General features: G+C 43.5%; 1 protein-coding gene across 1 annotated transcript in view; it reads right to left on the bottom strand.

Annotated features, from left to right (window-relative positions):
- The window catches only part of arhgef18b (rho/rac guanine nucleotide exchange factor (GEF) 18b), a 61,439-nt gene that overhangs the window by 3,922 nt on the left and 33,593 nt on the right, over nucleotides 1-23,924 (bottom strand). Inside the window, exons 16-29 of the mRNA XM_083767411.1 lie at nucleotides 22,727-22,977; nucleotides 22,403-22,528; nucleotides 22,194-22,311; nucleotides 21,671-21,925; nucleotides 21,041-21,117; nucleotides 20,607-20,785; nucleotides 20,397-20,470; nucleotides 19,695-19,880; nucleotides 19,381-19,527; nucleotides 18,900-19,006; nucleotides 15,354-15,425; nucleotides 14,853-14,900; nucleotides 11,938-12,219; nucleotides 11,599-11,748 (exon numbers count right to left, since the gene is read on the bottom strand). Coding sequence (XP_083623537.1) covers nucleotides 11,599-11,748; nucleotides 11,938-12,219; nucleotides 14,853-14,900; nucleotides 15,354-15,425; nucleotides 18,900-19,006; nucleotides 19,381-19,527; nucleotides 19,695-19,880; nucleotides 20,397-20,470; nucleotides 20,607-20,785; nucleotides 21,041-21,117; nucleotides 21,671-21,925; nucleotides 22,194-22,311; nucleotides 22,403-22,528; nucleotides 22,727-22,977 — 2,072 coding nt within the window. The remainder of the gene's footprint in view (nucleotides 1-11,598; nucleotides 11,749-11,937; nucleotides 12,220-14,852; nucleotides 14,901-15,353; nucleotides 15,426-18,899; nucleotides 19,007-19,380; nucleotides 19,528-19,694; nucleotides 19,881-20,396; nucleotides 20,471-20,606; nucleotides 20,786-21,040; nucleotides 21,118-21,670; nucleotides 21,926-22,193; nucleotides 22,312-22,402; nucleotides 22,529-22,726; nucleotides 22,978-23,924) is intronic.

Raw genomic sequence — 23,924 nt, 5'->3', positions numbered from 1 at the left:
GATCAGTGTTGGGCGCGTTCGGAAATAGCGCACTGAGCCCACTGTGCAATGCAAACTAATAGGCGAGTGTGCTCCGGTGTGGTATTTCCGAACGCGCCCAATTTATGTCACGCCTCAAGAACAACTACAAAAGAAACAGATTAGCACTTTTTAACACCTCTTGGACGGCCGGTGTCTCTCAAGACAGACTGTTGCCTGAGGAACAACAGGGGAGGCGCTGTTTTCCCGAATATTTGACGATGGGATTCTCAGATTGCCGGCGGAGAGGTCCAAAATGTTCGGAATTCCCAGAAAATATGTAATGTAAATGTAAAATGTCCACGAAAATCTTCATGGGGGCCGAAAGGGGCCCTAGGATTCTTCATGGGGGCCATGGCCCCGTGGCCCCCACAGACTCTACGTCGCTGCCATTGATAATGTTTGTGTTTCCGCAATGTTTGTGTTTACACAAACACTCAAAACTGACCATTGTAGACGAAGGTGAGGACGCATATTCTAATTGGCCAGAATGAGATGATGTATGATGATAAGAACACCCCTCACTCACATGGGTGTGATTTTCTTTTATCCTCAATTCCGTGGTACAGACAGACACTGGGTTCCTCACTGGGTAGACCAATCAATCTGACATTTTCTCAGGCAGGGACGGATGAAGATGATTTTCCCCAAACATATTAGCATATTTGGTCCCAAGTGTGCCTGGGGGCGCAGGCATCACCCGGACTAACACTTGTGTTGGGGGCGGGGGAGGTCACATGTTGTGTCTTCAATGGTTGCAAACTAAACTACATCGTACGAGGCTTTGGATTTAGCATTCAAAGTTCACAAAGGATGGCTTCCCAACTCTCCACTGTAATTATCCTTATTTTGCGGTCAGATTTCAGTTAGGGATTTGAGTTCAAGTGGAACCGTGTGTGTGTGTGTGTGTGTGTGGCGGCCTGTGTATGAGAGCATGTTTTAGAAGAAAAAAAAAAACTTTGAACAACATCTAAAGAGTGGCTGAGCTCAGCACAGACGACACATACACACACAATAAATCTCTGCCTGTGTACCGCTGTGCCATTAACGAAACACAATCTGTTGAGGCACATTGTATTTACGGGATAAAAAAAGAGAATCAGAAACACATGCTTCTCTTTCTGCTGAGCACACAGTTTGGTACAGCCTTTTCAAGTGCTCCAAGAGGCGCTTTGGGACAAGCACACACAAAAACATGAAATATAAACCCTTCATAGTCCCTGCACACATAAAAGGTGTGTCTAACTAACTAAGCGTTTAAATAAACAAATGAAGGGCTCTTATGACATCAGTGGATAAAGACACTCACTGTATTGTACATCTAATTACCAGCTTGGTAAGATCAAACCGACATCACTCATTTAGAGCACTGTATATTACCATTTGGAGAACATCCATAAATATTTGATTGGATTAAATTTTGTGTAGGAGTATTATACTGTAAGTGTAACATTATTTTGTTCTGGCTCCTCAGACATTATTTAGCAGCAATAATAAACAATTGGGGGGGGGGGGGGGTGTATGCATTAGCCTGGTTAATAAACCAGACCGAATCAGCGGTTACAAAAAAAAATTGCCTGCCGGCAGATTACGGTCTGGAGTGGCTCAATTGTACGCCCATTTCCTACACCAGAGAACAGTAGCTCTGACCAATTGTGTCAAAGAGAAAATGTTTGAACCCGCCCCCCTGGAAATGAAATCCAACTGAGCCTCCCCAGACTAATATCCCGCGATCCGTGCGATATAGAGCACCGAAGTCTGACGTCACTTTCAGTAGAGGGCGTCAGTCCCCAGGTTCATGTATTTGTTTAGTTGCATTGAAATCACCATAGGAGGAGTTTTAGATTGATTCATATAAGAACTGTGTTTGAAAAATAAACATGTCATCCCGGCCGCTTCACTCACATGGATATGAAGAATCAACTGACTGAGAGAAAACGCTAATGTTACTGCTGCTGAATTAGTTAGATTTTCGCTAGAAGCAGACTGTATCATATATGAGTGACTGACTGTTGCAAACGATACAGAGACACCTCCCTGACAATAACGCAGAGACAGCTTGTTTATTTTTGGACCACAACGCTTATAGTAGACGATATTAAGATCACCCCATGTTATTCTCCATAGAGAAACTACTTCCGTGAACCAGGGGAATCGTCGGGATGAGCGAGTTACGTCAGGACTTCGGTGCTCTATTAGTCTGGTTTATTAACCAGGCTAGGTATGCATAGTACAAAACACTTCTAATTTTATTAATAAAAAAAGCCCACTCTCATGTGAACTGAGGGGTGCCTGGTAATGTTTATTGAAAGTGCTGTAAACAAAAATGTAAAGTTCATAGACTTGACTGCTACTCCGTTTGTTAAAACTAAAAGAGCTCTAAACAAACGTTTAAAGTCCATAGACTTGGCTACTACTCGCTATGCGCTTTTGCACAAAATAACACCTGGACCTCTTTGGTGGGGACGTAACAACTACAAATAAAGGTATGAAAGCCTTCTACCAATTCTCCTTTAAATGCGCTCTAAACAAACATTAACACAATCTATGCCAACCTCGAGATAACTCGCGAATAGATACTTAATCCATATATGCCAATCACGAGATTACGATATTTGATTAAAGAGCATTAATCTAGCTTTAAAATCTTTTTTTTTACTCACATGGTAGAAATAGGCTACATCCGAATCCTCGGTGCACACGTCTGCGCATACACCCGCACGCACGTTATTAGTTTTTTTGCTCAGAATGGGATAAACTTTATCCGATAAAGTACCATGTTGGGAGCATGATAAAACATAAAACGGAGGATCAATAAAGCAGACCAAGGAACAAAAAGACGACGATAAACGAAACATTTAGCAGAAGTCAATATATTTAAGCAGATAAATGAGAGTATAGGTCCTCACAGGTGAGATGTATCAGTGTCCCAGAGAGTCCATAAGATCACTACAGTTTATGAGGCATTTGGGTTGGGTGAAAGGTCCCCAGACTTCCTCATACATTTCACTTTTTTTTCCAAAATATAAGTTATCCTTTCCATAGCACAACAGCTGCTCATTTCCCTGAGCCATTGGCTCGCTCGTGGTCTCCGAGTGTTTTTCCATGTTAGAGCAATTGTGCGCTTTGCTTGGAGTAGTGACATATCTATAAGAATTTGTTTATTCCTTGGTATAACCAGGGTTACCGGGTACAATCCCAATATGCAGAGTTTTGGATCCAATGGTCTCCTTACATCTAGCATTCTATAAAGTATTTGTAAGATCTCACTCCAAAATGCCACACATCTCTCTGCATTCCCACATACAGTGAAAAAGTGTGCCCTTTGACTGCTCACATTTTACCACAAGTATCTGGAATATCTTCATTGAACTGATTTAGCTGGTGTTATATCAACATTGTAGCAATCTTAATCTAGTATTTGCAGTTTGTCTGTGTCCTTCCGCACATATGGCACCCCAGTCAACCAAGGATATATCATCTTGTACATCTTCCTTCCAAGCCCTCACTCAGTCTATCATTAGAGCTTCCAGATGAATTGGAAACCAGCATGTCATATATCACAGAGATACGCCCTTTACTATAACAATGACCAGATATAAGTTTCTCTATTCATGAAAGAAATGGAGTAATCAATGCTTAGTTACCAAATGCTCTTATAAAGTTTAACTGTAAATACTTGAAAGATCAAATTTTGTACATATTTGTTCAAATGTCATCAGATTTCCATCTTGGAACATATCTCCTATTTTAGTTAGACCTTTATTAGCCCAAAGGCAGAACCCCTGGTCTGTTATTCCTGGTTTAAATAGGTCATTTTCCCATATTGGGCTAAACTGTGACGACGACAAACATGTTCGCCTATCATTTCTCTAGTATTGTGCCACACATTGACCATATTTAGTACGAAAGGGTTGCTTGTTTGTTTCCTTAACTTTCTAATATTTGGAAGTTTAAGTCCCCCTCCGTCATATGGTAAATATAATAAAGTAAAACGTAATCTGTGTCGTCTATTGCCCCAAATTAAATTAGAAAATGCTTTCTGTAGCTTAGTAAAATAATGGGTAAGGGTAAAGGTATATTTTGAAACAAGTATAGTAGTTTTGGAAGAACAATCATTTTGATTATGCATTACACTGGCCTCACGATCCTGCCTATGATAATAGTCCATTACACTGGCCTCACGATCCTGCCTATGATAATAGTCCATTACACTGGCCTCACGATCCTGTCTATGGTAATAGTCCATTACACTGGCCTCACGATCCTGCCTATGGTAATAGTCCATTACACTGGCCTCACGATCCTGCCTATGGTAATAGTCCATTACACTGGCCTCACGATCCTGCCTATGGTAATAGTCCATTACACTGGCCTCACGATCCTGTCTATGGTAATAGTCCATTACACTGGCCTCACGATCCTGCCTATGGTAATAGTCATTACACTGGCCTCACGATCCTGCCTATGGTAATAGTCATTACACTGGCCTCACGATCCTGCCTATGGTAATAGTCCATTACACTGGGCTCACGATCCTGCCTATGGTAATAGTCATCACACTGGCCTCACAATCCTGTCTATGGTAATAGTCATTACACTGGCCTCACAATCCTGTCTATGGTAATAGTCATCACACTGGCCTCACAATCCTGTCTATGGTAATAGTCATTACACTGGCCTCACAATCCTGTCTATGGTAATAGTCATCACACTGGCCTCACAATCCTGTCTATGGTAATAGTCATTACACTGGCCTCACAATCCTGTCTATGGTAATAGTCATCACACTGGCCTCACAATCCTGTCTATGGTAATAGTCATTACACTGGCCTCACGATCCTGCCTATGGTAATAGTCCATTACACTGGCCTCACGATCCTGCCTATGGTAATAGTCATTACACTGGCCTCACGATCCTGCCTATGGTAATAGTCCATTACACTGGCCTCACGATCCTGTCTATGGTAATAGTCATTACACTGGCCTCACGATCCTGCCTATGGTAATAGTCATTACACTGGCCTCACGATCCTGCCTATGGTAATAGTCCATTACACTGGGCTCACGATCCTGCCTATGGTAATAGTCATCACACTGGCCTCACAATCCTGTCTATGGTAATAGTCATTACACTGGCCTCACAATCCTGTCTATGGTAATAGTCATCACACTGGCCTCACAATCCTGTCTATGGTAATAGTCATTACACTGGCCTCATGATCCTGCCTATGGTAATAGTCCATTACACTGGCCTCACGATCCTGCCTATGGTAATAGCCATTACACTGGGTAAAACAGCCCCTCAAAAACCACATAGAAACGGATACTTGTGTGGCCTACTGACAATGTGTGTGCACGTACACACACACACAGACAGCCATGCCATGAAAACAGGTCACCTGCAACAGCTCCATAAATCTGTCCTACTGATTTGTATTTTTATCTTATCAGCATGGTCATTATATCCTTTCATCTTTACACTAATAAAGTCAAAACAACTTCAAAATGGTTTCTATTGCCCAGTATAATTCAGTTCTTATATGTTTATTGCTTGTTTATAATTGCAGTTTTACAGCATGGCTCCAAGAGAGCCAAGCTCTCTAGGAGAGGGTCTGTGTGCGAGTCTGCGAGTTAATCTCGCAAACTGCTGGATGGATCAGTGGCCAATGTCTTGTTGCCAAGAACATTTTTCTCTGCTCATTTCTTTTATATATATTTGTTAAACATTAGACCACTGTTTTGATATCCCTGGTTATTGCTATTGTGTATATTTGCATTATGCCGTTTCATTGCACTTCATTTTATGTGTGTTACCATTTTACTTGTACAAGCTACTTTGTGACATTGTTAAGAAACTTCAATACAAATAAAGATATTAGGTGGGGTTTCCCATCCCCACGAATGTGAAGTGAGAGCAAATGCCTGCCGTGTTAATTACTGAAACAAAAGTCGGACGGATAAAAGTCGACCTCCAGTGCTGATGACTGTGTAGTGTGTACATACTACTTCCTGCAGAGGACAAGGTACACATGACACAATGTATCACAGAGGGAAGGGCCTGATACAGTCAGCTATAACTATGTGTGTGTGTGTGTGGGTGTGTGCGTGTGTGTGTGTGTGTGTGTGTGTGTGTGTGTGTGTGTGTGTGTGGGTGTGTGCGCGTGTGTGTGTGTGTGTGTATGTGTGTCCGTGCGTGCGAGTATACTGTAGATTGGGACTTCCCTCAGCTGTTGCTGATGCACAACAGTGTAGCCTAGGGCGGAGAAGGGGCCCCCGTGTTTGGAAATCTGTCCAGTCCATAGCTCCCTCACATCCCCTTATTTCTTCCTCCCTCTCCTCCAAATACAATAGTCACTAATCTTGGCACACAGATGTTCCATTGTTCCCAGCGTGAGGTGCACGGCATTAAGCAGCATAAACAGCAGGTTTCCAGGGCTGTAACTGTGCGGAAGCCAGGGAGCACAAAGAGCCCTGACTGACAGCACATAAACAATTAGCACTGGCTGCCTTCCAGAGGCCTCCATTAATGACAAGCTTGGGTCGGCTAATTATACAGCTAAGGTTACTCTCATCGTCAAAACTGCCTGGATACGCCGCCCTGTATCAGCATATACAAACAGCTTAGCGTCCACAATGTGTTGCCTGGTACACAATAGACGCCATGGGAAAGGACGCTGGCTGTGAAACCTTAATGGAGTGTTCGGCGGTGGAGTGGTTATTTTGGGGAAATCTCAACATGACAAAGGATGTGTCTTATTGAATGACCCTCTGCAGTGCACCACGGAGCACAGCAGCAAAGCACTCATTTAGATCAGCGAGTAGGCTGTACACCTACTCTACTGTAGTGTCTCAAGTCTTAGCTCAAAGGGCGTGCAGAGTGAGTCTGCAGACAATTCGTGATTTATCAGTATGAAAAAAAGGCAAAGCTGAGTGACTTCCAACACTGGCTGCAGTTTGTTCAGTCGAGTATGTCATGCTATGACTAGGAAGTGTGAAACACACAATTTGTACACTCATAATGACCTAGGTATGACTTGGTTAAGTGTAGTATTGGTTAGCCTAGAGGTAGAATTACTGTAGCGACACGGTACAGAAAGTGTGGAGAGAATGGCTCCCCTCGGGATACATGATCTGTTCAGAGTCTGACTCCACATAACAGGAAATGATTCACCAGGGTCTAAGTGTGTCTACATTGTGTATTTATGTCAAGGGTTAAGAACTACTCAGAGGGTTTCTCACACCAGTGTTCATTTTGACAGCAATTTATGATTCAGTCTTAAGTCATTGAACACACCATTTAGTTTTAGTCCTATTCAATCATCTGAAATTGTTTAGTCTACACAATGAACACCGTTTAGTCAAGAAAATTAACGTCTCACACAGGAACAGGAACACAGTCAGAACAACATCATCAGTCAGCTTGGGCAATGGTCCCCAATCTGCAGTCTGTGGTTGTGCTGTTGCTCTGCAATGGCAATCTACATGAACATGACGGTTTATTATATTGTGTACATATATAATATTAAATAAACCTGAGCATTATGTCATGTGTTTATTCTAAAACTGAAAACCAGGCCCCATTTTCTTTGGTTCTAAAACTCCATTCTTTATTTTTTATAATGGTTTATATCTGCATCTTCCAACCCGAATAGTGACTTTGGTTTCCAAGAAGAAGTCTATTTTGGTTCCAGTTCCAAACCAACTTTTAGGGATCTAATTAATTTGGTTAAAGATTAGGCGGGGGAAAAAGAACGGAACCAGTCTGACTAGCGTCTCAAAGACATGCTAAATGTTAATTTTAACATGCAACGCCACAACACACATACTATGAAAACAAGGCACACGCACTTAACTCGCTTCTGTTCATGCAGCTTTGTGAGGAAATGGACACAGGACACAAGTGCCTTCTGGATGGATAGGTGACCCCCATGGGGGAAATCGTTGGTCAGTTTGAATAATGTGAATCGCTGTAGGGTGTTTTGTACCCGCAGACAGCACATTCGATTTCGTAAGGATAGCTTACATCCTGTGCGACATACTGAACCTGCTAATTTAACTCAATCTGTCACTTTATGGTAGCACTGGAGTAGAACAAGCAGATCTACAAGCACGCAATGTGCAACAGCCACAAAGCTTTGGGAGCTTGTCGATCAGCCATTTTCGGCACACGACACCATCGTAGGACACAGTATATATCCTTCTCCCAGCTGGCGCGCAACCTCATAGCTTTGCTGTCAATGGAGTATGAACCTTACTTCCCAACCACCACAAGACAAGCAAAGTGCAAATTTGTAAATAAAGAAAGAACGTACAAGCTACAACCATTTGCAAATTACAAAATATAGTCATATGACTAGAAAAGAGACAAAGTCTGATAATAGGGACAACGGTATAATATGTCCTGATTATGTAAGTACAAGATCGTGGGCTAATTAATGAGCCTACATTAATGTAATTTCAATCAGGCCCCACCGCTAGTAGCACTAAAAGAGTTCACTATGTGAAGGTAAATATAACGATATGCATAGTTGGAGTGATCTTGTGTCGTTTGTCTTATTAATACGGGGCATTTTTGCATAGAAGACGCCCAAGTGTGTGTCCATACAGTTGCACACACTGCCCTCTCACCAGGGAGCAGCCAAACAAAGCCACAGTCTCCTACCGTTAACCACAGAAGAGCTTTGCTGAAGCAACTGGAGGTTAAGAAAAACCTCAATGGAAGTTCTTGTGGGGGAAAAGTTAAGGATTAAAACATCGACTTCCACCTGTGAGTGGAAGGACGGACTCAAACCACCTCTGGTTTGAATAAAATCACCAGCATATCTAAAGGATGCAAACTGTTCTGGGGCTTTGTCGTCTGTTGAGTCATGCCGTGCTGCATGGGCGGGCTGTTTCGGGCTTTAAAAAAAATCCAACAAAATACCACCTTTAACCTTCCACAGGCTTATTGAGCAATTGTAGCCAAGGTCTTTCCCTGCTCTGTGTGACTGTGAGAACATTCCTTCCTGAAGAGTGTAGCTGACACTTTCGCAACTATCTTTCCTCCACCCATTCTCCAGGCCCTGTGGGCACAAGCAGTTACAGTAAACACAAAAACAAACAAAAAAAAAACCCCGGCACCACTCCCCATTGCGGGTGCTGTGGTAACATTACCCAAGTGTGATCAGTTGAGAGATAGCGCTTTTTAAAAGAGAGCGAGGTTCTTTTGAAGTCAAGGCATGTTGGGACAACTGCCACATCTTGTGCACACATACAAATACATAACATGGCTGGCCCTTTTTTTTATGATGATGGGTGGGGGTCTAAAACACAGCTCTGTGGGTTGGTTGATGAGCCTTAACTTAAGGGTGGTGGTGATTAAACGTCTGTTGATATCAAGCAGCCTGGAGCAGATGCTGAGGTCACAGCTGATGAAAAAGACCACGTTTGATGTTGGGAAAAGAAGGGGGGTCCACAATCGTCTCCAAATATGCTGTGGAACCACAGCCAAGAAAAAAGGTCCCCCGGTTGCAGCACCAGGGCAGCATTTCAGAAATTGCAGAAAAGAATGTGTGCCCCAAAAAACTGATTGTGTACATATGCAAAAGCATGAGAAGCATGCACATGCAAGGCATATGCCCAAACTCTATGGGGTTGTTGATAAGATTTGACCAGTCCAGTCTAGTCATAGGCACATGGAAACACACTACATTATAATCAACACTAGAATCTGATTCGCCTTTAAACTGCCCCAGGGATTACCTGGGTCCCTGCGATAATATTAGCTCAATTCAACCAATGAATTCAGCACACTCCAGAAGGCCAAAAGTTGTAGTTTTCCAGGAGCCCCCGTAGAATGGTTGCAGGCAAAACTCCTGGTAGAATGAAAGGCCTGCCTGTTGCGGTAATGAGATGATGAGGGCAGGATAGGGGCAGTAATTCATGTCAGATGTTTGTTTGTGTGCGTGTGTGTGTGTGTGTGTGTGTGTGTGTGTTATGCTTAGTCAAGACTCCAAGTGAGTATCATCAAAAGCTCTTGAAATACAGCCACACTGCTAGACGGACAGACTTCACCGGCATATTGGTAGGCTCAGCAGTTGAACAGTTAACTTGAAATAGTGCAAATAAACAAACGCCTAAGTGGAATGCATGCTTTGCTCAAACAAACACAGGCTTGTGAGCAGGTCGGGACTTGAATGGCTTACATTGTGTCATCTCTCAGTCATTCAGTCAGCCTTCTGTGCCAAGAGGGAGGAGACGCTGTCCAATAAGATATATCGGACAGGCGCCTGTCAGCCAGTTACAGTAGCTCTGGCAGACGGCACAGAGCTAGGGATGACATCTCAACATGCTCAAAATGGAGACAACGCGAATCAGACCAAACCTTGCATAAAAGTATTTGTATATACAGTAGACGTATAGTATACGCGCGTGTGTGCATGTATGCATCAGCGTCCATGTGCACGCACAGAATCATGCATGTATACATGCCACATCAGATAGGTGAAACTTCACGGCTACAGAATTCCCCTTCCCTCTCCTTACATTACCAGTGAGAGCACCATTAAAGAGTCTGATACTGGGTAACTTTACTGTAGCTACTCTAAAATATCTATTAACACCAAGCATGAAATTACAGTCAGTGGATCTTTTTATTTTATTTTTAAGGCTCCTCTCCCATGAAACTCAAAAACAATGCCATGCATTGTTGCTGCATAAAGCTAGGAAGAGAGAGAGGGATGGAGGTAAGAGGAGAAAGAGAGGGAGGAAAGGCGAGAAAGAGGTAAAGGGAAAGACTGTTCTCTGCATAGGTGGTTTCCAGTGTTTGAATTGTATTCAGGCAGGTGTGTGTGTGTGTGTGTGTGTGTCCACTCATCTATCTATCAAACAGGTTGTGGGAGTTGTAACAGGGTAGGGTGGATACAGGATTCATGCCCAGGGGATGGAATGAAGGAAGGCACCAAGGAAGGTGAGATGCAGGGAGGCAGAGAGAGAGAGAACATGGTGGGGGTTGCAAACAACCTATTCACCACCATCCTGTTTGTAATCTCTTACTTTACTCCACTCATCACCAGTCAGGGTTATAGGCACGTTTTGACACATGATACTGTTGTACAGTACATGTATGATGTGTAAACCGTGGAATGCTTCACTACAACTCTTCCTCACTTTAAATTAGAACCAAATTGACTAAGGCATGCTCCACTACGTACCATCATTGTGAGCAAGCCAATAATGAAATAAGTTATCAATGATGCTTCTCTATGAAGGCATCCATTTGGTATGGTGTCACTACACTGTAATGCAGAAAATCACCCAAAATATATATATATATAAATATAAAATAATAATAATTGCTTAATGCTAACTTATCATTCTACCAGTGCTTGACACGGTGACTGCATGTTTCAGCAAGATACATTTAAGACATTTTAGGATGATTTGAATACTGGTTAGAATATAAGACCAATCTCATGTTCACTCAATGAACATGTAAAGTGTCTTGAGACAACTTGTGATTTGACACTTTAATAACATTGAATTGAGACATTTTAAGACTATTTTGGAACTTGCAGACACCCTGACTAGATCCCCTACCTCGATGGTCTTCCTCTTGATCTTCTTCTGCTGCTCCAGGCGTTCCTTCTCCCTCTCCACAGCTCTGGTGGACTCCCTCAGTCTCTCCAGGTCCTGCTGGTACGTCTCCCTCTGCCTCTCCAGCTCCGCCCTCTCCTCCGCCAAGCGTTCCTGTGTCACAGGGGAGCAGTCAACGTTAGCCAAAGTTATCATGTCAAGGACCCCCCAATTGTACTGTATTTGGCCTCCATCTGAAAATATATTGTGCCAGGGACCCCCAGAAGACAGACACAAACACACACACACACACACACACACACACTATGAGACGTGTGGTTTCTCCTGCTGGAGCAGACGCACCTCCAGCCTTCGGCACTCGTCCTCTTTCTGTCTGAGCCTGGCCTCTGTGGCCTCGGCCTGCTGCCGGTGCCTCTCCCGGTCTCTCTCCCAGCGCTGCTGCTCCTGGCGGTGTTGGGACTGCAGCTTCTGGAAGCTGGCCAGCTCCTCCCGCTGCAGGGCCAGGGTCCGCTGCTTCTCCTGCTCCAAGAAGACGTTCCCACGGTGCCGGCCCGGCAGGGAGGCCCTCTCGGTCAGCGAGGCCCGCTGCAGCTCTATGTGACTGTCCTGCTGTGAGACGATGGCCTGGAGGTGGAGGGTTTATTGTTTAGTTCCACGATTCCTAACCGTTCTGGGAGTTCCAGTGTCACACAGACATGAGACCAGTAGCATGCATTACAAGTTACAACCTTCAGACTTGCTAGTATGTAAATGTCCACGTTTACGGGAGCATATGCACACGCTTTAAATTTCTAACTAAAAACACACTGCAGAGCTCAGAGAATGTGGTTAAAACCATGTTAGTTATTCAGCTGAACAGTATCACAGAAGACCAAAATCAAAACATATAATTCACTGGTACATCCTTCTGAAAACTCAGACTCCTCTCTGGCGTCTAGGCTTGTCAAGTGTGAAAAGTGTGTCCTGCCCATTTTTCACAGCGTACACAAGCTAACATCAAACGGGTGTTCACAACTCATACAAACACCACCACACACACGATATTTATATTTCCATCCAAATGTCAAGTGAATTGTTCATACTCGTTTAAAATATCACAAAAGTAAACATGTATTTGGTACGTTGCCGTCACTTGGTCTAGTGTGATAAATGGACTGCATGAATGTAGAATGTGGGTAAACCAAATACAAACATCAGCAAAAAAAAAGCATTACTGGGAATGTTGACTGCAGCAAAAGTGGTTACATCACTATTTGGTTGAGATCACTATCACTTTAAAGTCCTTTGACAAAGTATTTTCCAACGCAAACAATTCAAACTTTATTCCAGACACACAGGGGGTCCATAGAGTACACAGATCACAGACACCACACATTACAATCAAAAAAACGTTTTGCTATATTGAGGATTTTTGGCTGGACCTGCAAGAACCAGCGCTACACACACGTGTCATTGACTAACTGTCTCAGTCAAAAGATAATTATAATAGTTACAATTAGTTAATCATTTCTCTTTCTTTCAAATCAAACATCCCAAGATATGATGTAAAGTTGTAAACTATTGCGACAAGTTACATTTTCTTGTATTAAGATAAAGTATAACCACCATGCCATGTGACACTTCAACAACAAATATCCTGGCACCAACTGTACCTATTGTCTGAGTTACTTAGTGCAGTTTCCATTACTTGGATACTGCACTCACTCTATGCCCTATATGATGCCAGTACTATGATGATAAACATCGGAACACATGCCCCTACAGTTATGAAATACTTTTGTACCCATTGTCCGAGAACTCAGTGCAGTACCCATTAGCCAGTATCATAGTACTTGGAAGACAGTCTATGACGTCAATTGATGATATGCACATGCTGCCATCTTGCCACATAGGTGCAACTTCCGATAGACAGCCCATTCATCCAAACAGAACTGTCCTATCTAATTGTATTAAATAATGTCAAACTCACCAACATTGCAGCTTGAATAATTATCTTTCTATGATCTACTCCTTAGTCCTTGCAGATTATTTTTTTCCCCTAAGTGCTGGAGTTTGGAAGTGCTCGTTGACTATCACTCAACAGCCCATGTGTACCACCCGTTTAGAACATAATGCAGGAGGCAGCAGGAGGTTGCTTAGTGCTTCCAAACTCTGACACTTAAGAAAAATAATCATCTGCAAGTTCTTGACAGGAAGTAGCTCATAACATGTCTACGGTGGATTTTTATGAAACAAACACTTTGCAGATAGTAAGACGATAATTCAAGCTTTTTGTACAGCTGCAATGTTGGTGAGTTTGACGTTTGGATGAATGGGCTGTCTATGGGAAGTTGCAGCTAGGTAGCACCTTCAGTGATGTAAATAGGTTTTCAATGTAATGAGTCCCGGGATGCAGAGGTGGTCTTTTAGATGAGTCCCATACAGGGACATTTTATGAGTCAACCACGTTAGGAGTCATATTTTGTCATTTTTACAAAGTGCAGCATTTAACTCCCATTTCATTTTATATGGTTATTATTAGATTATTATAACTAAAGTTATAGCAGAAATAAACGAGAATAAAAAACAGTACAGTAGTACAGTAGTCAGTAGTGCATCCCGTGGATGCAGAGGTCGTTGTTTTATTGCGTCCCTTAACTATAAAATGCACCCTATTTTAATCTCTGACCTTACTGGCAAGATGGCAGCCGTGTTCATATCATCAATTGTATCACGACACATCAATGACATCCGGGATATCATCAATGTGTTGATGTGCAAATTGACATAAAAGGGACATGGACAAACAGATATCCCAGACAGACAGATCTGAGAACTGCTGATCTGACCGACTTCCCACATCACCACCAGTACCACACATATTCAGCAATACTGTACGTACGGCAAGTTTGAATTCGATCAGTCATATGGATCTTGAAATAGGCGGCGGGGGGACATTATAGATAGATATGCACTTCCCCATTACAATCAGAACTGCAGCCTCACTCCCAAAAATGCTTTTTTGTTCTTGCTTATTGTAAATCGCTCTGGATTAAGAGCGTCTGCCAAATGCCTAAATTGTATAGATGCTCCCATTGACCATCTCACTAAATGTCTTACAATTTCACAAACTGACCATAAAAGGTCTAGCCAATCCATATACTGGGTTTTTAACCATTTACTGTTCAACTTGTCTCGTTAGATGCATAACAGATTACATGAAAACTATTTTCTGAGAGGTGGACACATGGTCTCTAGTGACAACGTTGACGTCTCACCTGTAGACTGTAGAGTCTCTGGGACAGCATCAGTACTTTGTCAAAGAACTGAAAAGACAAAAACAGAAACCAAAGGTCAAACAACCACCAATACCACCACCAGGCAATGCAATGCAATGCAGCAAATGTATGCTATCAAACAGCCACTGAGATGATGTAAATGTTCAATCTGAATGATAAATCCGGTAACGTGTCCACACCAAGAATAATAGCCATAATGATAATGATGAGCAGCCACACTGAGCGATAACGTTCAGTAAACATGTTGAACGTAGGTGATGCACTGAACATCACGTGTTGAACGGGCTGCCCTGTATAATAAATTCAGATGGGTTGGTGATTGGCTGTCATTGTTTCGCTCTGAAAAAGTTCCCAATGACATCCACATGAGTTAGAACGATGTATAAAATGATATATTTATAGTCTGATCATAATCATCATTCTTGGTGCCCTTAACACAGCCTTAAAACAGGGTGACAGATCAGAGAGCAAGGAGCTAACCTCAGCCTCGGGGAATGCATTGGACCAGATGCGGTTCCAGCTGGCTGGGGAAGAGCAGCAGCTCTCATCAACCTGAGCAACAAGAGAGACAAGTCAACAAGTCGTACACAGATCACAAACATTACCGATGGTTAACCAAATGGTGGGTAATGTGCTGTACTAACACTCGGGATCAGTAAGATCAGCGTGTTTAAGGTGACTTGTCTGATTCTAAAAACGCGTTCAGAATCCTGACCTTTTTCTGAAAAAAATTACAAAAACAATTATGTTGTTATAAACTGTACATAGCAATCTTGAAAAAAGGGGTTTCTGTCCTAAATGTTTTAAAGTAGATGAAAGATGGCTGGGTTACAGAGGAATGGGTAAATTATGTGCAAAACACAAATTACGTGTACCAACTCAAGAATGTGGAGAGAATTCTGTTGGAAGAACCTAATGAGATTTTTTACAACACCTAAAATTAAGTAAAGACAATTGAAAACAGAACAGCCATGCTGGAGACAGTGTGGCCACAAGGAGGCGGGCCACACTCATATTCTGGACCTAAAGTTCAGAAATACTGGCAGGATATCCACTCCACCTTGGAGACCATTCTGCGTTTTAAGATACCTCAGACTTGTTCCTTTTTATTGCTGGGAAATATCCCTGAAGAGTTTCTAATACATGATAAATATTTAATCAAGATCCTCTTAGCATCAAGTAAAAAAGCGATCACACGACGCTGGTGCCAACAGGACCCACCAACGAAAGATCAATGGATGGACATTATTGAGGAACTGTATGCTATGGAAAAACTAACATTCATACTTAGACTACAAGAGGATAAATTCTATAAAAAGTGGGAAAAGTGGAATCTCTTCTCTCAGCCTATCGATATTGCAATAGGATTTCATTTAATGTTTTTTGTAAAAATGCAGCCTTTTTTAAGTTCTATAAAAAGTGGGATCTCTTCTTTCAGCCTAGCGATAATGAGTATTTCAATTAATGTATCCTGTAATATGAAAAATGCAGCCTTGGCTGGGTTGACCAGAGTGAGATCCTATTTTGTCAGTCTGCTGAGTCTTAGGGCCCTAAACCTTGCACTAAGGTTAATCCAATGTTCAGGAAATATTGTTTCAGTGTTGAGGGCTTAATCTACTGTATTTATGAGCAAACACAGTTACCTAAGAGAACAAGGTTAAAGTCAACATGAGGACATGGAAACTTTCTGAGTGACGAATGACTTGGTCTGGATACTGTTATTTACAGAAAATACCTGGACAGTGACGGCGTGACGCAGTCATGAGGTACCGTACATGTTTGTGTGTGTGTGTGTGTGTGTTGCATATCGTGTGTGTGTACTAGTCATAGTGTGTAATAGTGTGGTGCATGCGTAACCATCATAGTGTGTGAGAGTGAGGGAGAAAGAGTGTGTGTGTGTAACTAGGTACAAACTCAGTGAGCAGTCATGCGATCGAAAAAGACCGTCATAGGAAGCCCTAGAGAAGACAGGCTATGCACCCACTGCACACAAAATGAAGTGGAAACTGAGCTACATTTCCTAACCATCTGTCCACTGTACCAAGACATCAGAGACACATACAATTACCCACAGAGATTTTGAAAACAAAAAACTCCCATATCTTTTCTAATATATATTTTTTATCCCACAATTTTGTAACCCATTTTTCACCCCTGTGTCAATCATCTAATGTGATCCTGGGCTCTACACACCCTCCGCCAACCTGGGGAGAGCAACGGACTTAACTCATGCTTCCTTCATGCTTGAGTGTCCAAGTTGCTCCTTTACACCTGACAGGGGGGAGTTTCCCTGGTTGGACGTAGCGCATGGAAGGAACACGTTATTCCAACCAGTTCCTTTCCCCTCCATCAGGCGCCCCGGCTGGCCAGGGGGAGGCAGTTTAGAGACCAGGATTACTGCATGTTTTTGTGAGGGTATCTACCCTAGGGGACACGGGGAGAACATGCAAACTCCACACAGAAAGGCCCTTTCGCCAACCCCGCCTTCGGGTATGGGCACTGATGACGCGGAGGAGGAAACACGCCGCCAGCACCCACAGCGCCCCGAGCGGGAATCGAAAACTCCCATATCTGCTGGGCGAAGTACAACAATGTGCAAAGTGCAAACACAGCAGCAAGATTTGTGAGCTGCTGTGATAGGAGAAGCATATCACATGGAGCACAACCACCCTAAAGACTAATCATTGTGTATATTCCTGCACTATCTGCATCGAGTGATCTTGGTACATAGAAATTGCAACCCGATCTCACAGAAATACGCAAATATGTACGGAATTGCAATTCCGTACATATGCGCCTAGAAAACCCCAAAATCTGTACATATTACACGACTACCGTTTTGACTGCGATGGAGGCATGGCTTTCACTAGTACGGCGTGCTATTTCAATGTGGCTGGGTCGGGCTGGGTGAGTTCGGGTTTGACATTATTTGCTATTCTGTCCATAACGGGTTACAACTCGGACGGGGCTGAGTCTGCTGTAGACGGCGCCCCTCCGTCATTGTCTATGGGGAGGATTTCAGTGTCATATGTACAGATTTCTAGGTGTGTATGAACAGAATTGCAATTCAATACATATTTATGTATTTCTGTGACACTGGGTAGAGAAATTGATTTATTGGAGATTCTGATTATTTCAATTATGTATACATTGTTTTGATTATTATTATTATTGTTCCACCTTTTGCTTTAGCAATGTAAACATATGTAACTAGAAAAAGTGCCCTTCCGGGCACAGGTCTCCACCAGGTTATCCACAGATCCGTGCAGTTAGAGGTAAAAACACTTTTCGGCCAGTTATAGCGCCACCTTGAGGCTGAGTTGAAATTGTTCATGTGGCATTTCGTCCTCGGCCTAGTGGGAATGTGGGTGCACAATTTCAGGGAAATGACGCGATGTGTTCATGATTTGCAGCATTTTGTTTGAAACTGAGCACTCCTGTGAACTTTGGAAGCCAATCTTAACCAATCAGGATGGAGTCTGATAAATCTGAAAGACCCGTTTCGTTGAATGGCTCTAGAGAGACTGTGTACCAATTTGCGTGATGTTTGGACAAAATCTGTAGGTGTACTGTGCAAAAACTTGTTTTGCACAAAGCGGCCTCCTGGTGGCGCTATAACAGGCCGTTCTGGAAAGTTTGGGGCAGAGGTTCATGGTTGGCATCCAGGGAGTGTGTGTGCAAAATATGGCATTGAAAAACTTGTTTTGCACAAAGCGGCCTCCTGGTGGCGCTATAACAGGCCGTTCTGGAAAGTTTGGGGCAGAGGTTCATGGTTGGCATCCAGGGAGTGTGTGTGCAAAATATGGCATCGACCGGGTTAACGGTGGCCGAGATTAGCTGTTCACGGACACACACACACACACACACACGGACACGCGGACGGACGGAGTGCAAAACATACTCTCCCCACATGCCTTCGGCCTGGTGGAGACAATAAAGCCCTTTGAATTGAAGTGTGTGTGTCTCTGTGTATGTGTATGTGTGTGTGTGTGTGTGTGTGTGTGTGTGTGTGTGTGTGTGTCCCACCGTCTGCTCCAGGGTGTGGCTGCCACAGATCTCTTTGAGTTGAGGGTCAGAGCTGGCTCTCTGGCTCCTGTCTCTACCAGAACAGTTCTTCTTCTTCACATTGCCATCTGGCACGCACACACACACACACACACACACACACACACACACACACACACAGATAAAGAGACAAACACACACTCAGAGAAATACACAAATAAACCAAAAGATGGACGAGCACAACACAGGCATATAACAAACGGATACACCCAAACATGAACATTAACAACGTCTACATAAGAAAGCATGCAAGGTGTTTTGTTGCTGGTGTTTGTGCACCAAGTCTCCAACTGACTAATTAACTATCAAGATCAGTCAATAAATTCAACCAAAACAACCAATAGGCTTGAATTTCTCCAATTTATTTTTGAAGTTGACAATAGCAGGTATGAAGGCCTTTAGAAAGTGGACTTCCTCTGAGCGTGGTGTGCGCTGGACTCACTCTTGTGGAGGATGGCTGGGCTGCTATCGTAGCCCCCGAAGGTGTCTGCTCTCCTGGGCAGAGCCCCGGAGGTGCCCCCCTCCTCTGAGCGTGGAGCTGGAGCCTCCTCCCTCACTCCAGACTGCAGCAGTTTCTGAAGGTTCTCCACTGGGTTGCAGGGATAGGAATATGTAGATGTATAAGTATATACAGAATGTAAACTGGAAATGTATGTGGGCACAGTAAAATTCACACAATTTTGGCAATGTTGACAATTGCAATTCTCTGGTGAATTTTCTGTTGTGAACGTTTGCATGTCTGTCTGTGTGACCTACCCTCAGTGATGGCTCCTTTGAGCAGAGTCTCCCCCTGCTGGAGGTCAGAGGCATCACCTCGGAGCAGCAGTCTGGAGCGGGAGGCAGTGTCCTCAAGCCCAGACACAGACTCTGCCATGTCTGCAAAGAGCTGGAGCTTCTCAGTCAGAGCCTGGATGATCACCGTGTCTTTTTGGCTCAGACGCTCTGGGAGTTAGGAAAGAAATGTGTGAATGAAGTGGAATGGCATATGGCCTAATTTCTAACTTCCTACCCTGGATGAGGATCTGAAATATTGTCATTTACGGACAGACGCACGCATGCGTACGCAGATTAGCATGACGCATGAGCACCTTCTAGTGGACAAAGAAGGCAAGTTAAGGGGAAATGTCCACAGAAAGTGATTTTGTATTTTAGTCGTCATGCATTTCTATGGTAAAGACACGCTGGGTCACTCCTCTTCCCAGTGACCAAGCAATCTTTTGGAGAGGAGTGTTGCTCATCAATCTCAGGTCTTACTCTTAACCTCCTGGCTGTGGCAAGCCAGTCATTTACGACCCGATGTTTACGTCGTTTCAACCAGGCTATTTGTGTTAAAAACACACATTACGCACAGCGTTCGACCACAGCAACGGCCCCATAGTCCTTCATTGCTGAAGACAGTGTATTATTCGTCATTGAGGTCTGTTGTTATTCTCACTGTGTCAAGTCACTCCTAGTTACCTTGGAAGTCTTTAAACCTGGCAGCTCGTGCCTCCTCCTCCTCACTGAACAGCCTCTCTTCAGTATGTGGACAGCTGAGAAGGAGAGAAGTGTGGATAAGATGTGGAGACATGTGAACACACTTTAGGAGTATTGCGCTAGTGATTAAAGGCGGTGTGTATTCAGGATTGCATGCAACATTGTTGCGTCTCCTTGTTAAATGGAGTTTACCTCTCGACAGCTTGCCGTATTTGGCTCATCCAGGCGTTTCTCTCCTCCTTGGAGGTGGTGTGGATCTCGTACATCTCTGGCTCGCTGGAGGAGGCACAGATGAGGAACATGGCCTTCTCCTCGTGAGCCACCTCCCTGACAATCAGCTTCTGGAGAGAGATCACTGGCGGCTTGTTGTCCTACAATGGAGAGAGAGAGAGAGAGAGAGAGAGAGAGAGAGAGAGATCATTCGTCAGCTGTGTAAACAGATCAACTGATTTTAAGTCATGAATTGAAATATTCTGAACTGAAATGGGAGTGAAAAGATTTCATCGACTGTGGGGACAATTCATTCTCATTTACCATTCAATCATATTAATTTATGATGCACACACACACTGCAGTAGTTGTCATGCAACACATAATGGCATATACTGTAGAGATACACTACTCACCACTGTAGCAAACACATATCTCTGGTCCTTCTCTTGCAGCAAGAGCACCACATCGGACAACAGCACTGCCAGAATTTCTACAGGGGTGGAAATTAGAAATAGCCTTTACTACACAATGTAACGAAATGGACATATGAAAGCCATAAACATTTTTTAAACACACACATTATATCTACTATACGTTAGGCATTATGCATTGCTTTTAGCAATGACAATGGAAATGGCAATGTCTAGTGAAAATGTCTCCCTAATCAAGAGTACTTGAACTTGAATGCCAGTCTTTACCCTTTACATACTACATAAGACTAGTTCATAAGCACACTACCGGACAATAAAAAAAGTGTCTGAGGGCAGATTCCCACTGAGTCCGTTTGAATAAAACCTTTTCCCAAATACGATTGCCTGGTCACCGCTGGCCATGATTCACATTGGCCTTGATTAATTTCTTCCACACCAGAGTACACTTTATTCAACTGTATTCAATGTTTTCACATTGCAGCGATCCGTATCCATGTACACTTCAATCGGGCCAGAGACTATCTCCATGTGGTCCCGGGACCGGTTGGGTGATCCGCTCCCGGTACGCAGCATTCACACTACCACAACATCTGCCAAGTGTATATATAGTACCTTTGAGTCTACCAGAGGCAGCCTTCCAGTTGACTGTGCCCTCATGCAGGAGCCACCTCCTGCCCTGCGCCAGGTCCTCCCTGCGGCACACGCGGCCATCTTTGAACTTGCCCAGCACCTTGGGCTCCATCTTGTTGTGGATGTCCCGCAGTCGAGAGGCCTTCTCGTAGATATTGACCAGTGCGTCCACCCGGACGATGGTGTCTTTGATCAGACCCAGCGCCCGTGTCAGCTCCTCATGTTCCTCAGTACCGGCTAGAGACACAACGAACACCCACACAGCTTAGATGGAGCACTGTCACTGATGCCACCCCCGAAGCAAGTTATAATTACTAAATTAATGAGACAGCAATACTCTAAATATAAATAAACTAAACTAAATATAATTTTCATCATTATCCATTCACAGCTGGGAGTTATTTAGCAAAGGCTACCTTCACTTGCTGTGTAGCTTAGCTGTCATGAAACACAAAGATTATGAGGAAAGTAATAAGGATTTGAGAATGTGTGCAGCACACTTTACCTTCAGTGTTTTGTAGAATGCGCTCCACTAGCACTGGATACTTGGTGATGCGCTGCGTCACCAGCAGAATACACTCAGTCACTCCTAACCTCCGCACAATGGACAGATTGTTGAGTTTCTGACAGGTAAGAACAGAAGAGAACCGTATTTAAAATATGAAACGTTTTGAGTGGATTTCAAATGAAAGCAGAAGAAAGCCAAATGCTCACTCGTATGAGGTGCTGGAACTTCTTGTTGTTCTGCAGCTGTTCTTTGTAGTAGCTGACAGCCTCAGTGTGGTGGCTACAGAAATCTCCGTAGCACTCCTTCATCCTGTCTCCTATATCACCTGAGAACTGGAGAACAAATACAACAGTCACCTCTGATGGCCAGAAGGCTCATTATTCTGTTCGCACAACCTAGGGTGGCATGGGTGTCATGTTGGGTATGTATATAAATAATCTTGTACAGTGTCCTTGGCTTATGCATGTGTATGTGTGAGTGAATATCTGCATGCACAATGTGTGCTTGCTGGACCCTACTACGGTCAGTACCTGTGTGATCAGTATATCGGCCAGTCTATTGATAGAGTAGTTCCTGTCGTTGGGTGACAGAAGGCTCTCCCGCCGTCGTTCTTTGAGGCGGGACAGGAAGTTGGTGTGGAGTTCCAGGAGTTTTTCCAGCCGAGGGAAGAGACAGTCCAGCCTGCCCGGGTCCATCTGCAGGTTCTCCTTCAGCTCCTGGATGTACACTCGCAACATGATCTTCAGGGTCCTCACGTGGTGCATCTCTGTCTGCATCAGTTCTATACCGAGGAACAGAAGCATTATTACTGCTTCTATTGTTTGGGTACAGGCTTTAGTTTAGACATACTATTAGTCCGACTGTCATTAGACCGACAACCTACCTTGAACCCGACCCTAACCCTAACCAACAAGCACGGGAGCAGCACATGCTCGACCACATGTGCGACCGCATGTCAGTCCGTTGGTGTGTCTAATCTGCGTGTGCATCCCCTATTATTTTAGAGGCAGGCAATGGACTAGGGTTTCTGTCCTCACAAACTCAATGGTCAATACTGTATTCTATTTAGAGCTGCAGCCATATTATCGTACATGAACATTACATTAGAGTTGGGCAGTTGGACCTTTTTTGGTAAATGTTTAACCTTTGGACTGTGGTCAGTTAAACGCGGTTAACAGTCTATGACATATCAATAAATAAAGTTGCAGTCCTGTGTGTGGGCAGTTCAAATAGGACCTAAAACATCAGTGTGACATACATTAGGTCCATCTCAATCTGAATGTTTTCTTCTCTTCAAATGTTTTATGAATAATTATATAATTAATATTCTGTTAATATTTTATATTTTTTTAATTAGTTAATGTCGGTTATTAAGTCCTTAAAAGTTAGTGACCATCTAATGCACATACTGTGCACATACGTGTCACCAGTGTCACCAGTGAAATGCATGTTGGGACGGACACAGATTAATACTGGGACACACTTTTCTGCGCAACAGACCCACACGGAAACAACTCGGACCCTGATACTACTAGCTACTCTTGCGTCAGTCGACATAACTTCTTCTTTGGGGAAGCATCACGGCCAACACGCGGGTTGTGTGGCACAGGCACCTGAAAGCAAACATAATTTGCTGCTCATATATTCAGAACGGGTAACGACTAGTTATGCCAATTCCCAACTTTCCTCACACACACACACACACACGTCACTGCTAAACCCTAGAGT

The sequence above is a fragment of the Protomyctophum parallelum genome (assembly GCF_964188405.1).
Source record: "Protomyctophum parallelum genome assembly, chromosome: 6".
NCBI lineage: Eukaryota > Metazoa > Chordata > Actinopteri > Myctophiformes > Myctophidae > Protomyctophum > Protomyctophum parallelum.
This window is presented reverse-complemented; position numbering and strand designations above follow the sequence as displayed.